This window comes from Homalodisca vitripennis, chromosome 7, assembly GCF_021130785.1.
Source record: "Homalodisca vitripennis isolate AUS2020 chromosome 7, UT_GWSS_2.1, whole genome shotgun sequence".
In the NCBI taxonomy this organism is placed as follows: domain Eukaryota; kingdom Metazoa; phylum Arthropoda; class Insecta; order Hemiptera; family Cicadellidae; genus Homalodisca; species Homalodisca vitripennis.
This window is the reverse complement of record NC_060213.1, coordinates 105,848,900-105,876,028: the sequence shown is the minus strand read 5'-3', so window position 1 is coordinate 105,876,028 and position 27,129 is coordinate 105,848,900. Positions and strand designations below refer to the sequence as shown.

Genomic DNA, 27,129 nt, shown 5'->3' with positions numbered 1-27,129 from the left:
TAATTAAATCAATAATTTTCAGTAATACAAAATGAAAAGTTGTCAGAAGGATAACAATTTTATTGTGCAATTTTCATTGGTTTTATTCCATATGCAGGATTATTAGAAGCCATTAAACAGGGGTTTTGATTAAAATACTAACGTAAGTTTTTATTAAACTTAATAAATTGTCTGCACTACAAAACGTTTTGAAAAGTATTTTTTGTTTGATCAGCAATTGCATAATTGTTATTAGATTAAATGATTTCTCCAAATTGCTTTAGGATTTCAATACTTCCTACTTCTCTTTGTTTGAATACATACTTGAGAAAAAGCATTATTTTTCAAAGTGTCTTACCGGTCTTTTATTTTTGTCTTCTAGGAAACAGTTTATACAAAGCATTAGAAAGCACAGCTCTTTAGGTATTTTTATGTTCCACGACTGGGTCTTAACAGTATAATAATAATTTTTGTTAATGATTTAACAGATCATTAAAAACGCAATCCACTTCTGGTTTTCAGTACATTTAAATATGATAGATGTTAATGTTGCAAAAATCAACAGTAAGGTTAAATGAAGAACTATGTTGAATGGTGTAGAATCCTCATCAAAACTAAAGCATATCATTTCATTGAATTAAAAGTTAGAAACAAGTTTATTATTAACAAACTTTATACAAGAACATTATTGCATTGCAGGCCTAGTGGACATTCTCAGGAAGTAATTGAGGATCTAAAAATTGGATGCATTTCCAATTTACTTTTTTCCAATCTATCTGTTGCAAAACATTTTTTTATTATAGAAATATTTCATCTGCGAATTATAGACATAAAGATTATCAATTAAGTAGGAATTGAAATAGAAATTAAAAATTACAAGCCAACGTTAACAATACAGTTTTATATGCACATTTAACATAAGCAATATATATATATAAAAACAGGAACAACAAATAAACATACAGGATTAAAACAGTTTTCCTATAGCATTTACTATATTGTTAATAGTGTTTACGCTAAGTTATGTGTCTAGATAATCTGATAAAATAATTACTGGTCACTTGTGAGAAGGCGTCTTCTTCCTTCTTTTTTTAAGTTCTCAGCTTACAGACAACTGTTTACTTTATAAATGTTTTCATAGTTGATGTTTATTACACGATTTTCAGCAACCACATTTTTACTCATTATATACAGTGGAATCTTGATAAATCGAAGTTTAGTATGAGTCCACTACTCTTGTATAGTTTCCTAGCATCACAAACTACCGAAGAATGATGACCTCTGTATACTGTATACAGACGTTTGCTGTAAACATTCTACAATAATTTTTTAATGTATTATAAATTCATTGGTATATAAACAATCAAAATGAACCAAATTATTAAAAACAAATATTTATAGCAATTTTATAAGATTAATTATTTGTTTAGTTTAAAATTGAGTGTAAAACAAACAAAAAAAGTTAAAATAGAGCTTTCTAAAAAACAGCATAAGGTTTACAGCTTCTAAAATATGTTAGAACTTGTTATGCTTGTAAGCAGTTTAATTTGATTTTTCAGTTGATATTATATTTGGTAGGAGAATAATTTGTTCAAAGTGCTTTTTCCTAAGTAAAAATAAAAAAAATCTGTATTTTTTAATTTGTAAAATTGAATTACATTAAAATGTATTGTTTACTAGGAAATTTGTTTCTCTGCTAACAGGAACAAAAAGTATAAAATACCATAATATTTGTAATTTTAACAATTTCTTTAATAAACTCCTGCATATCTATTTAATAGCCCTGGTGTCCTTCAGCAATACTGAGTGGTAAAATCCCTGGTATTTTTGAAAATAACTTTTATTTAACTATTTATCGAGGTATTCAATATATTGGGGTTTGATATATCAAGGTTCCACTATAATCAGTAAAAACTGGTTGCTGTTTGATATCTCAAATCTGTTTGGGGAGTCAGGTTTACAATATACAGGTTTACAATTGTTGTGAAGTGACAAAAGAAAACAAAATAGTGTATTTAATGGGAGTTTCAAGTCTCAACATGAAAACTACAGTATTGTACTTCGGTTCGTTGCACTGATAAACAAAATCTTTGTTATATAGAATTTAATAGTAGGACAAATTAAGGTTGAAAATTCAATATATTGAGGTTATTTACATAAAACCATCCAATATACAGAGGTAAAATTAGCATTGGCATTTTGAAGGGGAATGATGAACTTTGATTCATCAAGGAATCGATATATTGAGGTTTGATATATCAAGGTTCCACTGTAGAAGTATGGGAGATGTTTTATTTTTAAAGATATAATTAGTGAGCATCCAAACGCTTTAGTTTTCCCAATATTTTTATGGGTTATTCGGCAAAAACTGTAAAACTTTGGTGTACTTTATTGTTTATATGAGGAAAAACTCAAGGTTTTATTTAAAAACAGCCGACTCTAAAGGAGATATGGCAATAACAGCAGTCATCTTGGATTTAGATATAATCTTTAAAACAGAAAGAGGAACCCGCCACATTCTCATGAATAAATATATGGAATCTATTTTACGACATTTTTATTTGTGTAGGAGTTACAACCTGACAAATTACTCTATTTTTGCAGACAAATATAACTGCCTATTTACTTTTTTAAGTAGATATATTACAAAATGTAAGATCCACCAAACTTAAATAATTATGACTAAATATTTATTTAAAACTAAGACTGATAAGGTTTTGAATCAAAGATAATCAGACCTCTTCCCCTATTAAATCTACTATTATAAATGTGATGTATAACTGAATATTACCATAGCTCCATAACAAAATCTTAATACAGTTTTTTATTCCTGAATAATAATTTTGTGTAAATTAAAACATGTTTATAATTTTCAAACTCTATGAGTGTATGTGGCTGCATTTATCTAGCCTATCTAGTATATTTGGTAAATTTGAACATTTTTAAAATGTAAAAATTTAGTTTGAGTCGAGTTTTGTTATATCTTCTAACATACGAGGGTCGTCCAGAAAGTAAAGAACGATTGCGCATCACGGGCGGCGCAGTTCACCCACCACCGCGGTAGATAGCTTGTTCGTTAGCCACACCTTCTGCCTCAGTGTGAGCTGAGTAGCGGTACCGTGAGGTCACGTTTGCGTCTCCTGTGAAAGTTTAAAATGGCGGCGTTAATTGAAAATCCCGCCAAGTGTGAACTGCGTAGTGTGATACGGTTTCTGAATGCACAGAATGTTCGACCTATTGAAATTTATAGGCAAATTAAGGCAGTTTACGGTGACAAAGCTCCAGTCAATGGAATGGCATCACTCGAATTCACCAACAAAAAACAGGAAAGAAAAACCAAATTTGAACACCAGGAAATTGATGGCAACAGTTTTTTGGGACCGAAAAGGCCTAATCCATGTGGAGTTCATGCCGAGAGGCGAAACAATCAACTCAGAGGCCTACATCGAGACCTTGCATCGGCTTCGCCGCGCTATTCAGAACAAACGATGCGGAATGCTGTCGTCGAAAGTGGTGCTGATCCACGACAATGCTCGGCCTCATTGCAGTGCACGAACCAAAGCAGAACTCAATTCTTTCAAATGGCAAATCTTCGGACACCCTCCGTATAGTCCAGATCTGGCTCCGAGTGACTATCACTTGTTTCCAAAGTTGAAAGTGTTTTTAGGCGGAAAAAACTTTTTGAGTGACGAAGACCTCAAAGAAGGAGTAAAAACGTGGCTTCATTCCTTGGCGGCAGAACAGTATAACGTCGGTATAGAAAAACTGGTGCCACGCTACAACAAGTGCCTTGACAGTTCCGGCGATTTTGTAGAAAAATAGAGTAAGTTTATAAGTATTTATAAATAAATGTTCATGCTCTTATCTTTTGTTTTTATTGACTTATAACAAAACGTTCTTTACTTTCTGGACGACCCTCGTAATATATCTAGAATCACATTTGGGTTTTTTTTATAATGTGTAATCTTAAAATGTAATAAGTGTTACCTCCATATGAATTTTCTTGCTGTTTTTCAAAACATTTGATTATATTTAACAGAAGCCTATGGGTTGCAATAATGGCACAATCAATACCATAAAAATACAATCACCATTCTCAATAAACACTGTTGTTAATGACCGATCTACAGTTGTAAATGTTATAATCAATCTAAATTTCTACTAATGCCCATTTTAAATCTTACAACTTCAAGTTTATTACTAATTCCAAAAGATTATGCATCTAATTATCTGGGAATTGAAGGATACTGGTACAATTTTAACAAATAAATTTATATTTTAATAATTCAATTGTACATAAATTAATAGTCAGCATTTACATTAACAAATGAATTCAGCAAAATAGCCCAACTAAAATTTAATAACCAATAGCAATTCAATCAACTAAGCATGTTACGGAAAAGATTACAATAAAAATAAAAATTTAACTTCTTATCAATAACAAAATAAAAAGGAATGATTTACTATCATTCTGTTTATATTTTTTATTAAAAATACAACTTATTAGAAAGCACTTTTTTTAGTTTGACATCATTCAAACACGAACAGCCTTTTGACAAAGTGACCATAAGTCACCACTAAAGTTATTCACACAATATATTCAAACTGAATTCTTACTGTATGACAAGATTAAATATTACAACAGGTATAAGGTAACAAGAACATACGACTAATAACATAATATTTACATTTCTTTATATTGAAATAAATTATTAAAATATATTTTCATATTTACAATAAAACAAAAAAAAAAAAATAAGATGGGAACAGCTTTTTTCAGCTTATAGTTAATAAGTAAATTTTTTACAAATTAAGTGTAATCTGCACAAAACTATGCTATCGTTTTTCAATATAAAAATTTTTCTTTGGAATCCATTAGCTCTCATTTCTTTTCAAAAGATATAACCCTAGTCGTAAATCACAATCGTATGTTCAGATTAACCATCTGTTTCATTCTTAGATTTTTCTGAATCGAGTTCAGCATTCAGTTCACTTTGTTTCAAATCAGATTCATCACCCTTAAGTAACTCATCATTGGAAACAATTGTCGTCGATGTTGTCTCACTATTTTGAATTTCAACGTTATCACCAGTGCTAGATGATTGTCTCTCAGTGATTGTAACTTCATCCATTCTGACACTGCTTTCATCAGATGGTGTAGTGGTGGTACCACTTTCACTCCTAGATGATTTAGTGGTAGTATCACTTTCACTCCTAGATGATGTAGTGGTGGTACCACTTTCACTCCTAGATGATTTAGTGGTAGTATCACTTTCACTCCTAGATGATGTAGTGGTGGTATCACTTTCACTCCTAGATGGTGTAGTGTTAGTATCACTTTCACTCCTAGATGGTGTAGTGGTGGTATCACTTTCACTCTTATTTTCAAGTTGCCGCTCAGATTCAGACCTGTCACAAACCTCGCTCTCTTCAACACTAGTTTCTATCACATTTTCTTTCTCTTCTTCTTTGTCATCTTCATATTTATCAATGTTTTCTTCCGAATTTGTCTCCCGGCTGCTAGAGCCCGATGAGGACAGATTGGTGCTATCTTCTTCAGATACGTCAAACTTAGTTCCCGATGTAGGTCTCGATTCTCCTAAGTAATTTGGCGTTTTACCAGGATCTTCAGAATAGCTGGGAGTTTGTGAAGATCCTTCCAAGAAGGTTGGAGTACTCGTATGTTCACCTGAGTATGTAGGAGTATCCATTCTGTCTCCCGAGAAGCTTGGAGTTTCCATTTGGTCTCTTGAGAAGCTTGGAGCTTCCATTCGGTCTCCTGAGAAGCTTGGAGTTTCAATTCTGTCTCCCGAGAAGCTTGGAGTTTCAATTCTGTCTCCCGAGAAGCTTGGAGTTTCAATTCTGTCTCCCGAGAAGCTTGGAGTTTCCATCCGGTCTACTGAGTTTGGAGGGTCCGCTGGTAATTGCCTTCCGTTCTGAGCATTTCCTGGTTCCAAAAAGATGTCATCCCCGACCATTGGTCCAACCCTTGGCACATACCTCTGAGAGTGAAGCCCCTCGGAGAAGCCACTTTCAGGCGAATTGAATGAACTAGGAGTACCGTAAGCGAAGCTGCTGTCACCACTGAAGTCGTCAAATGGAAAGTGCACACTGTCTGGCACCCGGTAACTACTGCCATGATTAGCGAAAGGTTGGATGCGACCGGGCGTGTCCCTATAGTACTTGGGAGTGTTGGCACTGTACCCAGGGGTGTCGAAGGATGGATCCTCTTTGACGAACAGCTTGATCGGTCGCTGGAAGCCTCTACTCTGATGCAGGGAGGTGCCGATTACCTCACACGAGCTGAACCCCACTTCAGACAGCAAGAACTGGGTGAACTTATGAGGAAATAGTTCTGTATTGTGGAAATTCTTCCATGTTTCAGCCTAAAAACACAACACAGTGTTAATATAGTTGGGGATGTAAGAAATTAATTTCTTATATTCTAATCAATTATTATAATAATATACAGGGTCTCATTAATTTGAACTAATTGAAACTAAACAAAAAAAAATGTTTCAAAGTAAACATTGTACTTTTTCTCAATTAAAATTTACATATATTTATAGGGAATGGTAGATTAAATTTTTATTTTCTACTGAAAACAAATTAATAAAAACAGATTTCTCAAGAATAGTTATTGTTGGTTATTGTGGAAAAATTTAAGAATGTGCATGTTATAGTGGTAATGAACTGTGCAGTATAATCCAAACAGAACGTTATCTACAAAAATATAAATCAAACGATTAATGATCATAACACGACTTAAGTCCCGATATATAGAACTTTTAATTATTGTTTCTGATACACTTTATATACTATAAGTATGTGTAAACAAATACATATATGTACAAGTGAAAAAAACAAGACTCAAGAATTCACAAGAGGGAAGGAAATCACCCCTCCTTTTACCCCCGCACTGATCTCTTAATTTTCGACCGTGACTTTTTATGAGTAGCATAAATGGAAATTGTAGACCCACAACATCAAGATATGCATTGACAATCATATTTATTTTATTTCTACTGATATTTACATCATATCCATCCCAGTATAGGTTATGATAATAATAGGGGGAAGTTCAATAAATAATTAAATGTATGAGTTAAAACTACCCTTGTATTTTCTAAATATCGTAATTCTGAGAATGAACTTTCTTGACGTGATGCAAGCCATTCTTAGTGTTCGAGTGAAAGCAACTAATTTCAAATTTCTCTCATAAATCAGTTATAATAAAAAATGTACTTGAATTCTTAATAATATAAAATTTAAGAAATGTAAAGTATCATTTTAACCCAATGTCCGATTTGCAGGAACAATTGAAAAACTACACATAAATGCCATTGTCTGTATATAAGAATATAGAAAAAATGCCAAAGAATGTCTAAGTCCATGTCTATACAGATGTTCACAGTAAAAATTCTACAGTTATGATTTTTAACACGTAATAAATTTGTCAGTTTATAAACAATCAGAATGAACTAAATAAATTATAAGAAAACAAATATTTATAGCAATATTGTAAGATTAGTTAGATGTTTAGTTTAAAATTTAGTGTAAATAACAAAAAAATGTAAAAATGTAGCTTTCTAAAAATCAAAATAACTTTTACAGTTTTAAATGTTAATTATCCCTTCCCATGCTGTAGATGGATATATGAGAATAGTAGACTTTGACCAACACGCCAAATACAGTTATATCCGATATTATAGATGCTCTGCTTTTATCGCGGTTGTCAAGGAAGTATTTATGGGCAGGAGGAGGAGAGTGCACTTTGACTAACTCCGACCACCTGCTTGTCAGTTCTGCGTCTCCTACAGAGCCATAACCAAACATCTGTGGTGTGTATTACTGCTTTCTCAATTGTCACGAGTGCAAGTCTACTATGTTTCTCGTTATTATTCTCCATCGTGTGGTAGTGTTGTGATTAGTTTGAAATATTTATCTTGTTTTATAGTAAAATGTAACTAAACTTTTCAGTTTACTTAAATTTTACAATGAAATTCAAATTTATTTAATATAAACAGTTTTGTAAATAGTTCTTTTTAATTTTTATCAATAAATACGTTAATTTTAAGTAAACTGCCCTGTTTGATTTTTTTTGCTTTTACCTTTTATAATGTAGTTACAATAAAAATTAGCTTTGAATTTAAAGAAACAAAATGTTTTTACTTGTCATGGTGATATAGGAAAGTTTAATGGATTTGTTAGTGGTGTACAAAGGGTTAAAATTTGTCATGCTAGTATCATTTTCTCTTTCAATTGATATTATGTTTTATAGTGGAATAATTTTTCAAAGTGCTATTTCTCATGTGAAACTAAAAAAAAACTGTAATTAATGTTTTTTTTTTAATTTTAAAATTAAATTAAATTTAAATATAAGATTTGTTTTATATAAGGCAGATCCAGAAAGTAAGTGTACTGGTACTCTCACAGCTGTAGGGAATACTTTTTCGACATGTTGGAAACACTGCCACATAGCCTGACCCCTCCTCTTTAAAACGAAACCAATCCGAGGTTAGTGTGTTGAAAACTCTTGACGCAGTAGCATCTCTTGCGAAAAATGTTGACCGTATCTTCTGCCAAGTGCGAAATTTGCTACCTGGTTGTGAAGGGAAAAGCTCTGGTTGAAATTTATAATGAGGTATTTACGGTAATGGAGCTATGAATTGTACGAGCGTGTAAAAGTGGTGTTGCGAGTTTAAAAATGGCCGTACTTCCGTGCACGAAGATCAGAGAAGTGGAAGACCTTCAATTGTGACGGACGAACTTGTGGAAAAAAATCGAGACTGCGGTCTGTGACGATCGCAGATTGACGTTAGTTGAACTTTCTGCGATGTTTCCGCAAATCTCCAGATCCCTGATACACGAAACAATCACAGAAACTTTCGGATATCGGAAATTGTCTGCGAGGTGGGTCCCAAAATAGTTGACAGAACAACACAAGTTGAATCGAGTGCAGAGCTCCAAAGAGTTTTTGGAACACTACGGACTCGAAGGCGATGATTTTCTCTACTCTATTGTTACTGGAGACGAAACTGGGTTGCCCACTACACGCCTGAAACTAAGAGGCAGTCTCAACAATGGCGTCACACCTTGTCACCCTCCACCAAGAAATTCAAAACCACAATTTCAGCCAAACAATCATGGCATCCGTGTTTTGAGACCATAAAGGCATAATTTGATTGAATATCTGCCTCACGGGGAGGCCATCAACAAGGCAAGATATTGTGAGACACTAAAAAAATTGAAAAAGGTGATTCAGAATAAAAGGAGGGCATGCTGACGAAGGGAGTCTGCCTGCTGCACGACAACGCTAGACCTCACACGGCCAATGCCACGAAGCAACTCCTGGACTCTTTTGGATGGGACGTTTTGAACTACCCCCGTATGCCCCTGACCTGGCCCCTTCAGATTTCCATCTCTTCACTTCCCTCAAGGTGCACATGAGTGGAAACAAGTCTTCACCGGACGAGGAGGTGAAGGAAGAAGTGGAGAAATGGGTGAAAGAAATGTGGGAGACTTCTTCGAGGCAGGCATAAAAAAATTGACCCCGCGGCTCACCACTTGCATTGAGAGGGATGGTGACTATGTTGAAAAATAACTTACATATGAACAAGTGTAACCAAGTATGTTTTCGTTTTAATAAATTTTTTTGAACCCTACATAAATTGAGTACACTTACTTTCTGGCTGTTTTTACGGAGGAAATTTATTTCTCTGCTAACAGACATAAAAGGTACGAAAATATCTTTTTGGCCCAGCGCTAAAGGGGTAATATCCACCTTGTACCCCTGAATAAGCTGATATTACTAGTATTATACATATTTTACCTGTAGAGATGTTTGTTGCCAAAATGCAAGGATTAAAAAAAATTCTAATGGTAACCATTTTTAACCGTGATACAATTTTTGCTGTAAAGAAACCTTACTTCTGTTGACAACAAATAATTAAAAAAATAAATAATAACAGTTCCAAATTTATTTCTTAAAGTAGGAACAGTGGAAAGTTGCATTCATTATTGCAATAAGTATTTTGTAGATGGAACTCTACAAAATTTACAGAAAATTATGTATCCTTATAAAAAATTAGCATATATGCCATTCTATTAAATGGTATTTAAGTAGGTTTTTATTAAAATTTATATACTAGTAAGAACTGCTATGCTGCGGCAGCACAAGGCCATGCACAACTATATTTTGATTTTTCACACATGCCGCCAATCCCAGGCTCGGAAAAATACACTTCCACGATTGATTTTCTAAAAAATGGCTCTCTGAAAATGTTGGCTATCATGTTTCTTCTAATTTTACAATCTGAGGGTAAAATAAAATTTCACAATTCAATATAACACTAGACAATAGCATTGAATTTTGTTAATGATCTTCAAGACAATATAGTTTATTTATATATTTTGTACAAATATTTATTCTTTATGACAAGTTTTCAAAGGTTGTGTTTATTATTATTTGTGTGCCAAAAGTAAAGAATTGTGCTATGGACTTGAGCTATAACTCAAGCCACTGATGTCTGTTTTGGAATTTTTGTGAACTGCTATAATACTATTAGGATAAATCCTGTTTTATAGCATGTAAATAAAAAAGAGACCTCTTTTAGAAGAGCTGGATTACTTGATATATCTTTGTACAGATATAACTCGCAAGTGTTGTATTTTTAAAATTTATAAAGCCAAAAAGTATTTTGTACCACTGGAATACACTAGAACTTTGTCAAACATGTTTGCATGGTTGCTACATTGCTCAGTGTGGCAACAAGCAAAAGAATAAACATTATATAACTTTACATCCTGGGTCTCACTTGACAACACATACAGTATTGTGTAAATTAATGAGAACAGAGGTTGAAATTCAGTTTTCATATGTTGGCACACCTGCTGTGCATATTCTGTTAGCGGTTTTATTCAAGAAAATATAATAACCTCAAAACCTGACATATTTTTCTAAAAACATGCTTTGTGTTACATTAGTATTACATTTCGTTATATCTTAGGTTATGTATGCAAGTTTTCGTTATTTTCATAGATTTTGTAAAAACTGTGCTGTTTATTAATATGGATATCACACCTAGGAAAAGAGAAACGATCATAACACTAAAGTGCAGAGGACAGCGCCTATGATGAAAAAACGTCTAAATGGGGCAAAAAATAGCTCACTGGAGCGTAGAAGATTGGAGAAAATTGTTATTTTCTGATGAGACAGACTTCCTTATGCAGTGTCAGTTATTAAAATTCGTTCGAAAGGCAGCCAATGAATCACTTTCTGCTAGCCATTTTAACCAAACAGTTAAACATCCCACCAAGAAAATGTTCTAGGACTGTTTTTCATACTCACAAACTGGCACTCTTATTCCTATTGAAGGTCTGATGAGCAGGGAAGTCCAGGCCAAAGGGACTGGAATTTTTCAACAAGACTCTTCGTGCTGCGTATCAAAGACTATGTATGATGAAACACTTCAAGGATAATAATATTACCCGTCTGGATTTTCCTGGGAATTCACCTGATCTTAATCCTATTGAGAATTTGTGGGCAATATGTAAAGCCAGCCTGCAAAAAATGGGACTGTATGACAAAAAACAAAACTGGTAGACGCAGTGATTCAGGGGTGATTTAGAGATGAAACAATCATAAAATATTGTAAAACTTGTGGATTCCATGCCAAGAAGAGTCCAGGAAGTCATAAAAGTTTGGGGGACATATTCCAAACTAATTAATGGTAACAATCCATGGAAGTGTACCTAAATGTAGCTTTGGCCTAAATAAATCATATTTACAAATTAATTCTGCTTGTTCACATTTATTCACACAACACTATAATTACCACTAGGCCAAGCACTAGACATCGCATTGGCGCACACACTTTAGTACAAAAGAAAATAAGCCAATAAAGCTATCACTCAACACACACAGGTAATAGTTGGGAACCCTTAACGCGCAAAAACATTGCACAAATAACCGATCCCATTTTGTCCGATGTCTCATTTTGGAGAAGAAAAAAAAAACAACCAATTATAATCTTATTTCTTCCTATTCAATGTTTTAAATCTGACTTGTGACACTTACTGTTAGCTGTTTCTTGCGTTGGTACGAGCCCCAACTCTGCGCCTCGAGTATGAGGACCCCACCCGGCCGCAGCTGAGCGTACATACGCCTGAATGCTCTCTTGAGCCCTGCGTCACCAAAGTTGAGCTGAATCCACTTGGTGATGCTGAGGCACAAGATGACATCAAACTGAGGTTGCTCCATCGATACGAGAACATCGTTTTCCAGCACGTAGTTACCCTGTGACAGGACAGAAGTGTTACATCAAATGCGTATTTCAAGTTTAGGATATTCTCTTACACAACAGTTGTCTTTGAACTATACAGATTCTCCTTATTCTGCTGGATACCATTCTGAGAGATCTCATAAACTCAAAAGATGCCTATTAAGCATGCAATAAAGACAAAAGCTAATTAACAATTTGTTATAGATGTTTGATTATCAGTGTGTGGGCTGGAGTATGATAATGATAAGTAGCCACCACAACAATTGATTCATTCATATTTCTGATTAAATCTAAACTACCGAACAAACAGGGTTACGTTATAGGTATTTCATGTTATGGTATAGTTCAGCAATTGTTTTATATCTAAAAAGTAATAATTTAATGTTGTTAAAATTTATATATGTGTATACAAAAAGCAACTTGTAAATCTTAACGCCTTATTATTTTAAAGGATGCATATTTGATAGCTTGTGACAAATAACACAGGTCATTACCATTGTAGTTGCGATCGTTACTTAAATACCACACAAATCATTTTACATTGTTTGAATTAATATTTAACAATTCAACATATCTGTAATACATTAAAAACAGCTAGCAATAAATTTATTTAAAATAATTATAATAAGAATGGTTTCATATTCGATATTTTAGCTATTTCTAATTGATAATTTGGTTCGCTGATTCAATTGTCGTGGAGGCTGCGATAAATGTGTGACAAATTTTATCACTCTGAAAATAAATAAAACATTTGCAACAATTAAAAACATATTAGAACTTTTTTTACAATATAATCACTACAATATTAGAAATAATCTACAATTTTACAACAGTTAACAAGTGAGAAGAGCTAACAAATTCAAAGTAACAGAATTTAAAACTTAGACAAATTATAAATAAGGCATTGGAAAAAAGGGAATAATAATAATTCATTATAATAATAATTATAATTCAAGTTTGCTATTTTGAAATAAGTTTATGCTTTGAACCTGTAAGGACAGAGGTGAAAAATGTACATGCAATGAAAGTTATGTGATTTCAAGATTATATCTGAATTAACATCTTCACTGCTGGTGTATACTGAATTACGACCAACTCAATCTGGCTCTGCGCCACAGGGCGTCTGGCGCAGTCAACGTGTTAAGGCTTACCCCGCGTATTACGGTGAAAATGACTCTTCACACATATTACGGTAAATCTTGCAATCAAAGTTTTTAATTTTTGTTGTGAACTATAGTCCGTAAAACTGCCGATAGAATGGAGTAGAATGTTGTCCGAACCTCAGACAACGACTGCGCTCCATTCATTGTTCTCGGCCACCCGTTACCAATCTGAAACTGGTTGTCATAGCAACTGAATGCCAACTGCGTCTTACAGGATTTCCCGTGTAGTGAGGGCGACAGTGCTGTCCACCAGACCTGCGCGTAAGCTTGTTCCTGTGTTGAAATGCGTGTTTTACGTTATTTCTGAACATTTTTTACAGATATATTATTTCAACAATTGTGACTTCGATTTAAAACACTGCATGCTTTAACCCTTTCCATCCCAGCGTCCGGTTTTCCGGACGTTCGAAAAACATCGCAAAAATCCCCGCGTCCGGTTTTCCGGACGTTCGAAAAACATCGCAAAAATCCCGGCGTCCGGTTTTCCGGACGTTAAGAAAAAAATTTTTTTTAAATGTTTATTAACTCGGAATATTTATATAAATTATATATAAATGTTCGCAATAACATATACCGTTATAAAAACATCGATTTATTACGCTATAATGTTTTATTATTGACAACTTATTTACTTCTTTCTCTTAGTGTTGTGTCATCAACTGTGTTGAATTTTATCAGCTGTATTTGTTGGGTTTCATTCCAGCTTGTTGTTGAGAGGGGTAATAACATAAGTATTACAAGTAAACCAAAAATGATAAGGGAGTACAATGACTTTATGGGAGGGATTGATGGAAATGATCAGATGCTATATCATTATTTCAATGAAAGAAAAACCATCAAATTTTGGAAGAAACTTACATTTAATAATTTCTAGAATGCTCTTAAATTTATATACATTGTACAAAAACAACACAGATAATCCTGTAAGTAGGCTTCAATACATATCAAACTTGGTTGGTGAATTGACAGTTAAATAGGCACATGGGAGAGGAGTAGGCCTAGGTACTCATCAAAATGAAGCCAGTAATGCAAACAACGGTGGTACAAAATCATTTTTTGAAAAAATACCAGAAAATAAAGAAAAAAACTGCTGTGTGTGCAGTGCAAAAAGTACAAGAACTGGAAGGAAAAGAAACAAGTTTACTTTTATTTGTGTTAACTGCAAAAAGGGCCTGCACACTAAATGTTATCCTTTCCATAGATGTTTGTAAACAAAAACAAAATTTTATTGACTCGGATGGTAATTTTTAGTTTTTATTTTGTTAGGATTAGGAGTTTTTTTTTAGTTAAAAATATAAAATAATTCATTGTTTGCCTATTCACATTCAATATATTTGGTTAGAACTATATGTTATGTAGAAGTGGAACATGATATGCCATATTGTTGTTATAACTGGGGAAAACTCCGAACTACAGTGTTTAAAAAAAAATCCAGAACTTTTTTATTTCTCAACATATCAGTGTGAAGTATGGATTTTTTTGAAGACTGTTAAATGTGGTTTTGTAAAGTGTTATCAATCTTGGTTAAATAATTTTTTTATGCCCATCCACAACGCAACAAAGTAAAAAAAATCCTCTAAATATTTTTTAGTAAGTACATATTATTAAAAAAAAGTTATTGTAAATATTTGCATGTCGTTTTATATTTTATTTTATAGTATATATAACATATTTAGGAAGCTAATAACACTTAAACTACTAAAATTGCTTCATAAATAAATTTTTTATGGGTTTTCTAGTAAAATACGACAAAATGAACTAAAAGAGCCTGGGATTTTTGGGTATGTCATTAGTAAAAATACTTAGGATTTTTGGAACAAATTAAAAAAAAGTGTCTGGGATGGAAAGGGTTAAAGTGTTTCATTCACAAAAATATTTTTGAAATTGGAAAATTTCATGTTTTGTTTTGTTAATTTTATATTTTAATCTGTAAAAATACAAGTCTTTAAAAAAATCAGTTTTTATGTTTTTTCTTCTTATAAATATTTTAGAAATATTAAATCCAATAGAACTTTAAACAAATTAAAAATTTTACTTTTTATGCTAATAGCACGCTAGGGGAGAATATATAAATTTGTATTCAGCGCTCCAAGGGTTAAGACTATTGTACAATAGCTTTAATGCATGTAAACTTTGCTGTTGGTGTACATTCAGTGAGACCAACCACTCTTAATCTAGACCTACGTCGCCGTAACACGTCTGCTGCAGACAATGCAAAAATATTTATTTCGAATTTAACACCTTAAGACTATATTATTGTAGATTTACTAAGTAGTTTTATAAATAATGTAATGAATAAAGAATATAAGAAACTGTACCACAACAAAAGAGACGTTGTTAGGGAATGCCTTGCCCGGACTGGCACCAGGTACATCAATAGGTCCGTAGACAATGGGCATCGAGACAGGGAAGTACTTGTCCTTCTTGCCACAATTGACGTAATGTTTGATATTGACTCGGGCGATGTCGATCAGTGAGCGGTCTATGTCCAGGCCTACAACCTTGTTGGGCCCAAAGTCTCTTGCAATGGCAAGTGTCAGATGTCCAGTGTTACAACCAATGTCCAACACATCCTTGCCCGCGAACAGATGCTTCTGTTTCTCTAACACTTTCAGTCGCATGTCTGGTGCGGCATTTGGGTTGCGATATCCGTAATACCTGCAAAATAAAACATTCTTGGTTATAGTGATATTTATATTGTACTTGAAATAGACAACCATACTAGTATTATATTACAATATTAGTAACTCTTTAACCCTAGCAAAGCTTATAAACTTTAAGAAAAAGCCATTGAGTGTAACTTATATCTAAGACAAAAGAAAAATAAGTTTCTTTTGACAAACAAAATCAGAAAAATGAATATAGTATTCTTAACAAATAATGACAGCCATTGATTTTTATATCATACATTAAATTGGCCATTATATTTCAAACCTAGGTGAAGGAAAAACAAAAAACTGAATACATTAATTTAATTAAGGTGGAAAGATTTAAAAATAATATAATATAAATGTGAAGACTTATAACACAGTTTAAATTTTTTTGTAAGATTATCTTAAAAAAGGTAAAAAATTATTATTTTTTTAAATATAATTTGAGGCGCTGCATACAAGAACAAATTAAATCTGTAAATCAGACTGGACCGAATGAAAGGCTCACATGATTTGTTAGTTAGCCATTTATTTTCTATTTATGTCCAGCAAATTTAATAAATTCTTTGCTTTGTTTTTGACAATGGAAGGTTTATGAAGGTAACAAAATTTTACAGTGATCTTTTATACCACTGAAGACACGTAAAAATCTCTGAAAATATCCAGTCGTCTTCACAAACTTTGTATTGAAATTGGTGATACTGGCATTAAAAACAATAACTGGCCATGTGGTAGCTTGTTAAATTAGGAAATAAAAATATTATAAAACCCACCTGTTGTAATTTCCATACTGAAACCTTGAATTACTCTCTTTGAATTTTGGTGTGGCTTTAGCTTTGTTGATCTGTGGTGTGCGTTGTGGCGGAGGCCTGAACCGATGCCTATCGTTCCACGCGCCAGGTTGCGGTATGACAGGACTCACAATTTTGTCCAGATCAGCTTTGTGGTCTTTAAGCTCCATCTTGCGCAAGTTGGCTCGTTTATTGGCACCATCCGACTTTTTCTTTTGTGGCGGAGGAGCTTGAGGCTCTTTACTTGTTGAAGCAGCTGTTTCTGTTTCATTTTTTGAACTGGCTTCAGCTGAAGTTTCAGACGTCTGTGCTACAGCAAGAAGCGGATCAGGTTCATCTAACCTGTAGACAATACATTCAATTTTATTAGATTTTTGAGAAAAAGTACACTTTTTATAATTTCATTATAATCACCAATTTCATGTGTTATAATTTATCTATAAATATTTTAAGGTTTTTTGAAGAAAGTCTATAAATATTTTAAGGTTTTTTGAAGAAAGTCAGGGTTATTTATTTACTCTGATAGTCAAGGAAGGAATTTTGTGTCAATAATCAAACAGAGATTGTTTGGAATGATTTCTTAACAATGTGAAGTGCCATGCAAATGCTAGCCTTCTTCAGGTTGCAGAAACAGCATTGAACTGTGAAGAAGGTGTATTACTTATCATGACTGGAACTAAAGTATATGGCTAGAGGTCTATTCTCATATTTACTCATCCTTGAAGGGAAGTCTAACCAACTTGAGTAGAGAAAGACCAATAATAGTAAATATTCCTAGGTGTTTTGACATCAATGAGAGTATTGAAGTTCATTATGAGATCGATAGGTTAAACAATTACATTTAGAGAGTTGGTATAAATTATGTTACCTTGATTGATCTTAATATATTGAAACGATTTCACTTTACAAGAAATGGTTTATATCTAAACAGTAAAGGAAAAAACTAGCCTTCCTTAACTAACATGCTAAAGTCAGTGTTGATGAACATTACAAGGGCTGTTCAATAAAGAATGATCTTAATTTTTTACAGTCATAATTTCACATGCTAAAATTTAATCTTACAATATTATTATAGCATCTCTTTGGAGCCGTATTGCTGGGTGGTCAGTAATATTAAATACATTAATGTGAAACATAGTAGTTTCATTGTTGAGATGCCCAGTTCCCGCCTGTGAGAGGCAGGGAAGTTCAGATATGTTCAGTATCGTTAACTGCTGCAACGGAGGTAACAAACGAGGAACAAACAATACAACTATAGCTCATTCCCTCCCAAAATATAGCTTAAAAACTTAATGAAAGGAAGTATAACACCAAACCACAATTTCTTTACTTACTTCGCCCCTTCAATTGAATCCTCTTTACCCGACCCAGCGCCAGATGACGAGCGGTGATTTTTTCGTTTCTTACTCTTCTTCTGACGCTTCTGAGTTCGCTTGACAGGAGATGTCAGCATGGCTTCATAGGTGGCATCATCGTCTCCAGCAATGAGGTTCAGGGGATCCGTAATGTCTGGGGGAATGATGACCTCAATCTCCCCCTTGCGGTGGCGAGGCGTCGGAAGTGGAGATGACTTAGGAGTCACGGCATTCATTGCTCTGGAATTCATGTGTAAATTGAGCATATTTAGTTTTATAAAAACGAATTTCCAGTTAGGATAAAATACATTCCTACAATTTTAAAATCTGTATTGAAATCTTCTCTTAATGGAATTCCTTGATATTTGCACTGTGAGTTTAGATATCTAAAACAACTATTTTTACAAGCATAGTTTCAATCGAAAGCTCTTACACTCCAGATGTGTCCTATGTGGATTTCAAATACATCAAATCATAGGGCGATGCCCTAGAGGCTTCCTAAGTTCCAATGTTATGAGAGTATTTTTCTTTAGTTTGCAACACCGGATTACTAGAAAATACACGTGTTACTCAGGAAGACAGTTCTTTAATTTTTACTAACTTAACATCAGCTCATTGGATATAACAATTAAATACCATGTGAAAAAATATGTTTTGTCAACAAAATATATTGAAAAGGTTCAGGTATATTGCATAGCTACTTTGACCACAGTGATTATTTAGTGAGAACATTTGTGATCGTCCTTTCAGTAAATCAGAGTGTTCTTCTGGTATACTTAACTTGTATTATATAGGTATGTTTAATATCAAAGAAATGTATATAATCTGTAAACATTGTAAAAGGAAACAATCTCAAGTAGTCAGTTAATAAAGGTAATTGATATGAAAACTAAAAATTTATTCTATATTAACAACGGTAGACATAGTACATGACTGCCAAAATAAGCAAAATAATATATTCTTAGAAAGATATAAAACAAATTAATTAACTTCTTATCTACTAACCTGTTGATCTCTTCATCCTGAAGGCTGTTCAAGTTCAAGGGATCATTGATGTTTCCTCCCAACAGGAACTTGGTCGGTGGAATGATAGTTCTGAAATCCTTCCGCATCTTGTAAGGTGGAAAGAACTTCCCATTGGCCGAGTTGAAACTCTGAGATCGCTTCCTGAACTTGTGGTCATGCTTGAATTTCTTGTTCTGGAAGTTGGAGGATCGCCTATGGGCTTTTTCCGTATCCTTGCTACGCCGCCGGGATTGCTTGTCAGCAACTGTATCGACCTTGGGAGGAATTTCTTGCACATCGGTAGACATTTCTCAATCTAAAAACAGACCTTAATAAAGAAAGCAAGATTATGAATAAGTTACACTATCTGAAATCTAAAGTGTCTTAATTTTAAACTAAATTTTAGTTTTAAAACTTTAAACAAACTGCAGAAACATGAAGCCAAGGCCAAGGAGAAACCTAAGAAACAGGCAGATACATATAGCCTAATAAGGCTGATAAATGTACAGCATGTGTAGAACTTGATAGAGTAAGATTCTGACAGTTCTATAGAAATAATTTCATCCTATTCCATCCAAATGACCTTTACAGATTTTGAACAAGGAATTTGAAGCTGACATTTGAAGGATTTCAAAGGATGACATCAATCCTTCTAATCCAGCAATTAAGAGAAAACATGAATCATTTAAACCATAGCCTACATAAATAGTTGTGATATAGAGTATAGTAGTAAACGACAAAGACAGAGTTTAAGTGTTCTCATGCTCCAAAAGACAGTACCAATAGCGAACTACTTCTAAAGTGATGAAAATAGGTTTTTTCATTAAATTGTGTAATGACTCAGGGCATATTACCATAACCGCAACTCAGGCTGGTAATATTTATTTATCAGTTTGTACAAAAGATTTCTCAACTTTCTATTTTTAAGAACGTACAATTATTATATAGAATTAGTTTTTTCCCATTAAACCACAGATTGTTAGTGTTTTTATCCAGATTAATGATAATATGGCTTATTACCATAATTTTAAACACTATTATTCAATAAATTAATTTTTATACATTAGCGTATGATCTTTTAATTGAGGTAAACTTTCTGTCCCACTTGCAACGTCCCGTCTGTAAAATGTAGATATTTATAAAAATGAAATAAAATTGCTATTGTTGTAGCAGTAATAATCTGAAATTTTGAATAGATATAAAAATATAAATAAGTTTATGAAAATAACAATATATTTTATTGCCAAAAAAATATATTTCTTTTTTATGGCTTTGTTACTTTTATTAATATTTTTATATTGTGTGGTGTGTATCCTTGATGCATGACTATAATTATTACAATAGAACTTTCTGCTTAAATTTTATAATACTTTTTATGTACTACCATTTTGTAAATTATTATCTGTTATAAAATTGTTTCCCGGGAATAAATAAATATTTATTTCTTTTTAACTAACAGGAATTTGAATAATCTTTAACAGTGTAATGTGCAATGTACAAGATTGTTCTGTCCGTAACAAAAATAAAGTCATAGAAATACTTTTAGATATTCCTATCCTATAAAATATGTTTTACACTACGATAATGAACAAATATAGAACATTGGTATTAACCCTTTGACGTTGTATGGACGTGGCGCCTCACGACCTCACTCTGTGGTTTGACGTCCATTGACGCAAGCCATCAGTCTATCATGTGGTTCCATCTTACGGTCAAATTCCGAACTATTTCGACCAAGTAATAATGTGAGAACGTTGTGGATAGAACAAAGAACATGTGTTGCTGTTCTTTTTCTTCTCGTTATTTTAATAGTCTGATTATTTACGATATTCAACAGGCTGTTGTCGTCAGCTGACTGCAGTAATGGTGTTGTGAGTAAACAACGCGGCGTGACTCGTTTACCGGGACGTTTTTGCTTGTTTTAGGTTGGCTGTTTTAGTTATTTGATAGAAAAGTGTTTGTGATTGTAAAATGTGATTTTAGTAGTGTACTTAATAAGTTGTAAAAATGACGGCACGGGATAGTGAAATACCGACCGCTGGGTGGACTATGATTTTGATGATAGTGTTAGTGTTGATATTGATTAAGCTCAGTTGCATGGTCACCTGAGGAAGCATCTTCACAGAGTTGGCATCCTTCAGGAGGATCCGCTCTGTGGAAGGTGTAATGAGCAGGAGGAGACTGCTGAGCACCTGCTCTTTGATTGCCCTGCAATAGCAAGAGAGCGGTATGCCATCTTTGGTAGTTTGGACAGGGGTGGTGAATTTTCCCAGGAGGACTTGATAGGTTGTTTTCGGCGGTTTGTTGAAATGCTGAAGTTGTAGACTGGTGGGCCTCATGGTGTGTTTCCGGGGTGCGCAAAAAGCCCTTGAGACTTAAGTGCATGGCAGTAGGCCGCCCCAAGGGAAAAAGAAAAAAAAGAAGGAACACCAAATTGTGAGGAAAGTGGTGAAGATGACATTCTTGGCTGCTTTTCACCTAAACCTAGCCTACAGGGATATTGACCATGACAATGTTAGTGAACATGAGTTTTTACTACATAGGCCTACTCAAAATGAGTTTGACCAAGGTAGGCGCTTGGGCAAAAAGTACCGCCGTATGGGTTAGCATGTATACTATAAGTACCGCCTCAATGGGTTCAACACCTACATTTCAATGTATCATAAAAAAGTTTAAATACAAATTTGTCCAAATGTCCCGTTCGTAACAATGGAATTACTGACAACTAAAAGTAATGATTTAATTATGTGTTTTAAAATTAATTGTCCTGTTATTTATATAAAACCACACCATAGCTAAAAGTAAACGTATACAATACTATTTTTTTTTTTTACGTAAAATCAGATTTTTTATAGTAATGTTAAATCTTATTATAGACAATAGATATTGTCCACAATTCACTTTGTGGGTTAGCTATTTCCCATGATCTATTTATTTTTAATTTCTAGGTGAGTTCCAATGCCCAATAATAAATATACAAATTATATTTTTCATCCGGAATCTAATCCTTGGAGACTACTATGAACCCCCACTCAAAAATAGTATGATTTTTATCAAAACTTTATAAAATAGGCTACGTGTTTTAATGTCTACGTCCCAGAAACATAACAACAAAATTTTGCATCCCCTAACTTTAGACGGAAGTTAGGAAACACCACCAAAAAACAGTGATGAGAGGTGTGAGGGTATAAGTTGCCTACTTTTACCAGTTCCATTAAAATTAAAAAGTACAATATATAGGCTGAGCATGGAAGAGACTATTATAAGTTTGTGCCAACTGATAACAAAATTTCTCTTTGGGAAGGTGACAAGACATTCATATCGGTAGCCTATCTCCTAGAACTTACCCGGAACCTAAAAATAACTACAATATTTAAAAGATCAGACTTCATTTTATTTACTGTGAAAGTTCACGCCAGCCTCCGAAAAAGAAGTGATGCTGGCAAGAAGGAGACCAGTCAATCCATATCTACTACTTGTTAGTATGCAATATGTAGGTTCACATTTGGTTATAATAAGTATGGGTACTTTGGGATTATACCGACCACACCCAGACATGAATCGTTATTTCACATTTCGTTTCTACTGATTACTAGATTAGCGTAGAACAATATTTCGTCAATATAAAACAGGAATTGTCTTATCGCAAACACCTCCCCATCCTCAGACAGAGGTCAAAGTCGAGCGTCTAGTAGATAACGTGATTGTAGAGTCTCGCCGCCCGTTCAGCTGGTGCATCGCTTTGTTGTACTTCCGTGTTTTACCTCTACATTTCTCCAAACACAAAAATTCAACAAAAACAAACATTTACCAAACTAAACTTTTTATTAAAAAACACTCAAAACTTGTTTTTATTCTTGATCACATTCCGCCACCCAAAATGCGAGTGCCTCCGGCCATCAGCGCGGGGCAGCACCGAAGGTGCTGCCCCGCGCTGATGTCGACGAAAGAAAAACATCCCTCGAGATAGTACCTATCAGTAAAATATCAAATTCTAGAGGGGCTAATCAGAAATATAAATTGAATTGTAATGGAAAGGCAATGATGTACCGTGCAAATCACGTGATGCCGCGCGGCCTGCCGTAATCAGGATTCTCGAGAATGATAAGATAACAGCGACAACAATACCGATCACAATACCTGGAAATGCTTGTAAGTTTGTAATTTTGTAATTGAAGAGTTGTTTTTTCGTTCTATCATGTTTGTTTCTATAAATTTCTATTTTTGTGTTCTTCATACTGCTGTGGTCGGTATAATCCCAAAGTACCTAAGTATGTTACTAGTAGTAGGCCCAAGTTAAAGATAACCTTTAAGAGCGCTCACGTGATTTAAGCTTAAATTTAGTAGGCCCGAGTTAAAGATAACCTTTAAGAGCGCTCACGTGATTTAAGCTTAAATTTGGATACAATCTTGAGGGACTTCTTCTTTTTTCGTCGAAAATGCAGTGGGGCACTTAAGGCGCCAATGAAACCCACTCTGATAGGACTCGGCTTCGAAATTACCAAACTGAATTAATATTGACATTGATATAATCAACCAATAGTAATTAATTTGAACAATACAAGTAACTAGGCTAAATCATCTGCACCAACACATTTGTCAACACTTTTTCATAGGCTATTCTAAACACAATTTGTTTTCTAAGTGACTTCTTTTAAAAAAAAAAAATATAGGTAGTTAACTTTAGAAAACTATACAAAATAACACTAAAAGATGATTTACTATCTTCTCAGTTTCAAGATGTCTGTTTAGCTGTTACATTTTCTATGCTATTTAAATGAAACTTTCCCTATCACTGGTCTTAATCTTATCGTTTGATTAATAGTTAGGTAAATATTAAGATAAGCGACTACCGCTCCAATCGCCGTAATTTTTTGCATACTAACACAGGTTAGCGTAATTTTACCGAAAAAATAGTCCCAATTATCGCTATCATATAAAAACCAGTTTTTCGGCAGTACAATGTTGGGTAATTCTAAGCAATATATGGGTCAACCTCGATTTTTCTCATATTACAATATAATGTTCCAATAATCAATTAGAAAAGGAAATGACTAGAATTTCTTGCCGGAAAGCAGTTATAGGGAGCAGGCAACCGCCAGACGGTCATATATTGCTTAGAGTTACCTATTAGTGATCAGGGGCACTGACGTGATCTGGGCTTCAAATTTGGAACTACTCGAGTTAATTTTTTTTCTAAAAGAGCAAGCAGCGCGAAGCGCTGCGCAGCGGGCAGGCATCGTGCGTGATCCATTTTTTTATTAAAAATTTCTGATAAATTGTTATTAAGTTACATATTTCAATATAATGTAGGTAATGTATGTAAAACAATTTTAAACACATAATTACATGCTGGAAAGCAAAGTAAACCAATATAATCCGCCCAATACAAAATCTCCGTAAAAATCTGGTAAAGGAATCTGTCATTCCTTTGGCCTGAATCAATTCAGTATAGACGAAGATCACGCACGATGCTTGCCCGCTGCGCAGCGCTTCGCGCTGCTTGCTCTTTTAGAAAAAAAATAACTCGAGTAGTTCCAAATTTGAAGCCCAGATCACGTCAGTGCCCCTGATCACTAATAGGTAATTCTCGCGGTTGCCTGCTCCCTATAACTGCTTTCCAGCAAGAAATTCTAGTCATTTCCTTTTCTAATTGACTATTGGAACATTATATTGTAATATAAGTTGCCTGCTCCCTATAACTGCTTTCCGGCAAGAAATTCTAGTCATTTCCTTTTCTAATTGACTATTGGTACATTATATTGTAATATGAGAAAAATCGAGGTTGACCCATATATTGCTTAGAATTACCCAATGTTGGCAATACAAAACACATAAATAACAAGATTTTCGACTATCAAACTAAAAACAATGGCCGACCATGGTCGTTTTGATGAGTTGACAGTAGTCACGTGACAAACAGGAAAGTTTCTAATTGGCCGGGCGGATCACGTGACCTATAGGACGGCTTCGATTGACTGCCAGACGTAAACAAACAAACCCACATTGACAAGGAATAATTAGTGAAGTTATTAACATGGCGCGCAATGGTTCTTGTCACACGCTAGAAAGACCTTAGCTTGCCTATTCAAATCTCAGATCACGCACTGCTTGCTCTTTTAGGAAAAAAATTAACTCGAGCTTGCAAAGTCCAAGCCCAGATCACGCCATGACTGCTTACACACACAAAACTAACACAGGTTTCATTACAGGCAAAAGATAAGCGGCGCGCGTTTATCACTGATAAGATAAGACGAGTTTATACTAGAAGTAGCCTAGTACCTGGACTACTGCCCTACGAACTAATAACACCAAAAACACGAATAAATGCACTGTCAGTCAGGTTTTTTTTTAATTTAATTTTTTTTTTCAATTTTTGGGGGGGGGGAGTAAACGATAATCAGGACTATTTTTTTTTTTTCGGTGAAATTACGTTAACTTGTGTTAGTATGCAAAAAATTACGGCGATCGGAGCGGTAGTCGCTGATCTTAAGATTTACCAATAGTTATTGTTCCTTTATTATTCATGACATTCCATAAACATGTGACTAATTTATTATTTTAGATACTAAATTTTTATTAAAATATTGATTGATAGCCATGTTATTCGATATGTAAAGTATCGATGATTGTAATAAGCAATATAAAAACCAGTTCCGATTATCATATCTGCCCTGCAAGCTATTGGGGGGAAATTAATACAATTTATTTATTCTTCTGCTGGCACTAGAAGGGTTAAGACCCCCCTCCAAGGATAAGTTCAATCAATAAAACGTAGCAAATATATAATTTACTTCATTACTCATTGCTGGAATAAACAAAGACTTATAAAGATGAAACAACCTAGCTATAAAATTAACTATAATCAATTAAAATAATAAATTAGGCTAATATAAAGTGTTAAATTAATAAAGGTTTATTGGTCACCAGAAACTAATTCTTTGAAATATAAATGATTTAATCATCTGTGGTTGACATTTGATGTATTAACATTTAAAAAATATTGCATAACACTATTTTAAGTACAACTAACATCATGTCAACTTAACAAGGCTGAGAAATCCACCCGAAAACTAAAACGTTCAGCGAACGTCGGACTAGGGTTAGTGGTTGAATTCCAGGAGGGAATCTCCTCTGTCTGCCACACAACTACTGGCGCATGCGCATTGCCATCCACCATATTGGTAATAGCGGAGACAGAATATTGCAATTTATAAACAATTGAAGTAGTAACCATTATTCGTAAATTAAAGATATTGTTAAACTTACCTTTAAAGAAACCGGCAGTAAAGAAATCATATATTAACTGAAAGAAGACCTGCAACCACTCACAACTACAAAATAAGCTAAATCTCTCAGAGGTAATGCAAGAAGCTCACTCCGTATGGGAGCTACCATTTAATATGGCGATAGATGGATGGATAGAAGACATCTGAAAACGTTCTATCCCCACCAAATACTTTTCGCCACGCCTTCTCAAATGAGAAACTTCACTAAGAAAATAAATATTAACGATTTGAACGAGTAGATACGAATTTAATATATAATACAGTCTTCATATATCTTCATTTCGTTTGTAGTCTCTTATAATTATTTTACTTGTTTATTAAATAACATTAAATTGTTTGATAAAGTTGTGAAGATGCAGCTTGGTTACCTACGTTGTGGGTATACAAGTACTACGAAGGTCAAACGGGTACAAAACATGTTTAGTTTCTCTAGTACTGATATTATCCAAAATATATTATTGTGAAAATTCAAAAATTATTGCTAAATATTAAATATGTATTGATATAAATATTTTTACTATTTAATGTATCAATTACATATTTTACAAAATAAAATTTGTAAGTTATTGTATTATTTTCCGGCTTCCGGCGTATCTCAAATAAATAAACAGA

At 33.8% G+C, this 27,129-nt stretch overlaps 1 protein-coding gene across 2 annotated transcripts; it reads right to left on the bottom strand.

Annotated features, from left to right (window-relative positions):
• Window positions 1–4,230: 4,230 nt before the first annotated feature.
• Window positions 4,231–26,774, bottom strand: LOC124366141 (7SK snRNA methylphosphate capping enzyme-like). 2 transcript variants are annotated; one of them, XM_046822450.1, is made up of 7 exons: window positions 26,498–26,774; window positions 19,229–19,556; window positions 18,203–18,463; window positions 16,851–17,210; window positions 15,745–16,084; window positions 12,059–12,277; window positions 4,231–6,365 (listed from the first exon to the last, which is right to left on the bottom strand). In XM_046822450.1, the coding sequence occupies exons 2-7, from the start codon at window positions 19,534–19,536 to the stop codon at window positions 4,917–4,919; spliced, it is 2,937 nt and encodes a 978-aa protein (XP_046678406.1). In that variant the 5' UTR covers window positions 19,537–19,556; window positions 26,498–26,774; the 3' UTR covers window positions 4,231–4,916. The 2 variants fall into 2 exon arrangements, with proteins under 2 accessions (XP_046678406.1, XP_046678405.1); XM_046822449.1 differs by having other exon boundaries at window positions 19,229–19,544; window positions 26,498–26,773.
• Between the last annotated feature and the right edge of the window lie 355 nt (window positions 26,775–27,129).

Coding starts and splice junctions, on each gene's coding strand:
- LOC124366141 (XM_046822450.1), bottom strand. CDS start 19,536: ATGTCTACCGATGTGCAAGAAATTCCTCCCAAGGTCGATACAGTTGCT. Junction 17,211..18,202: donor GATTCAATTGAAGGGGCGAA/GTAAGTAAAGAA, acceptor TATTGTCTACAG/GTTAGATGAACCTGATCCGC. Junction 16,085..16,850: donor CAGTATGGAAATTACAACAG/GTGGGTTTTATA, acceptor TTTATTTTGCAG/GTATTACGGATATCGCAACC.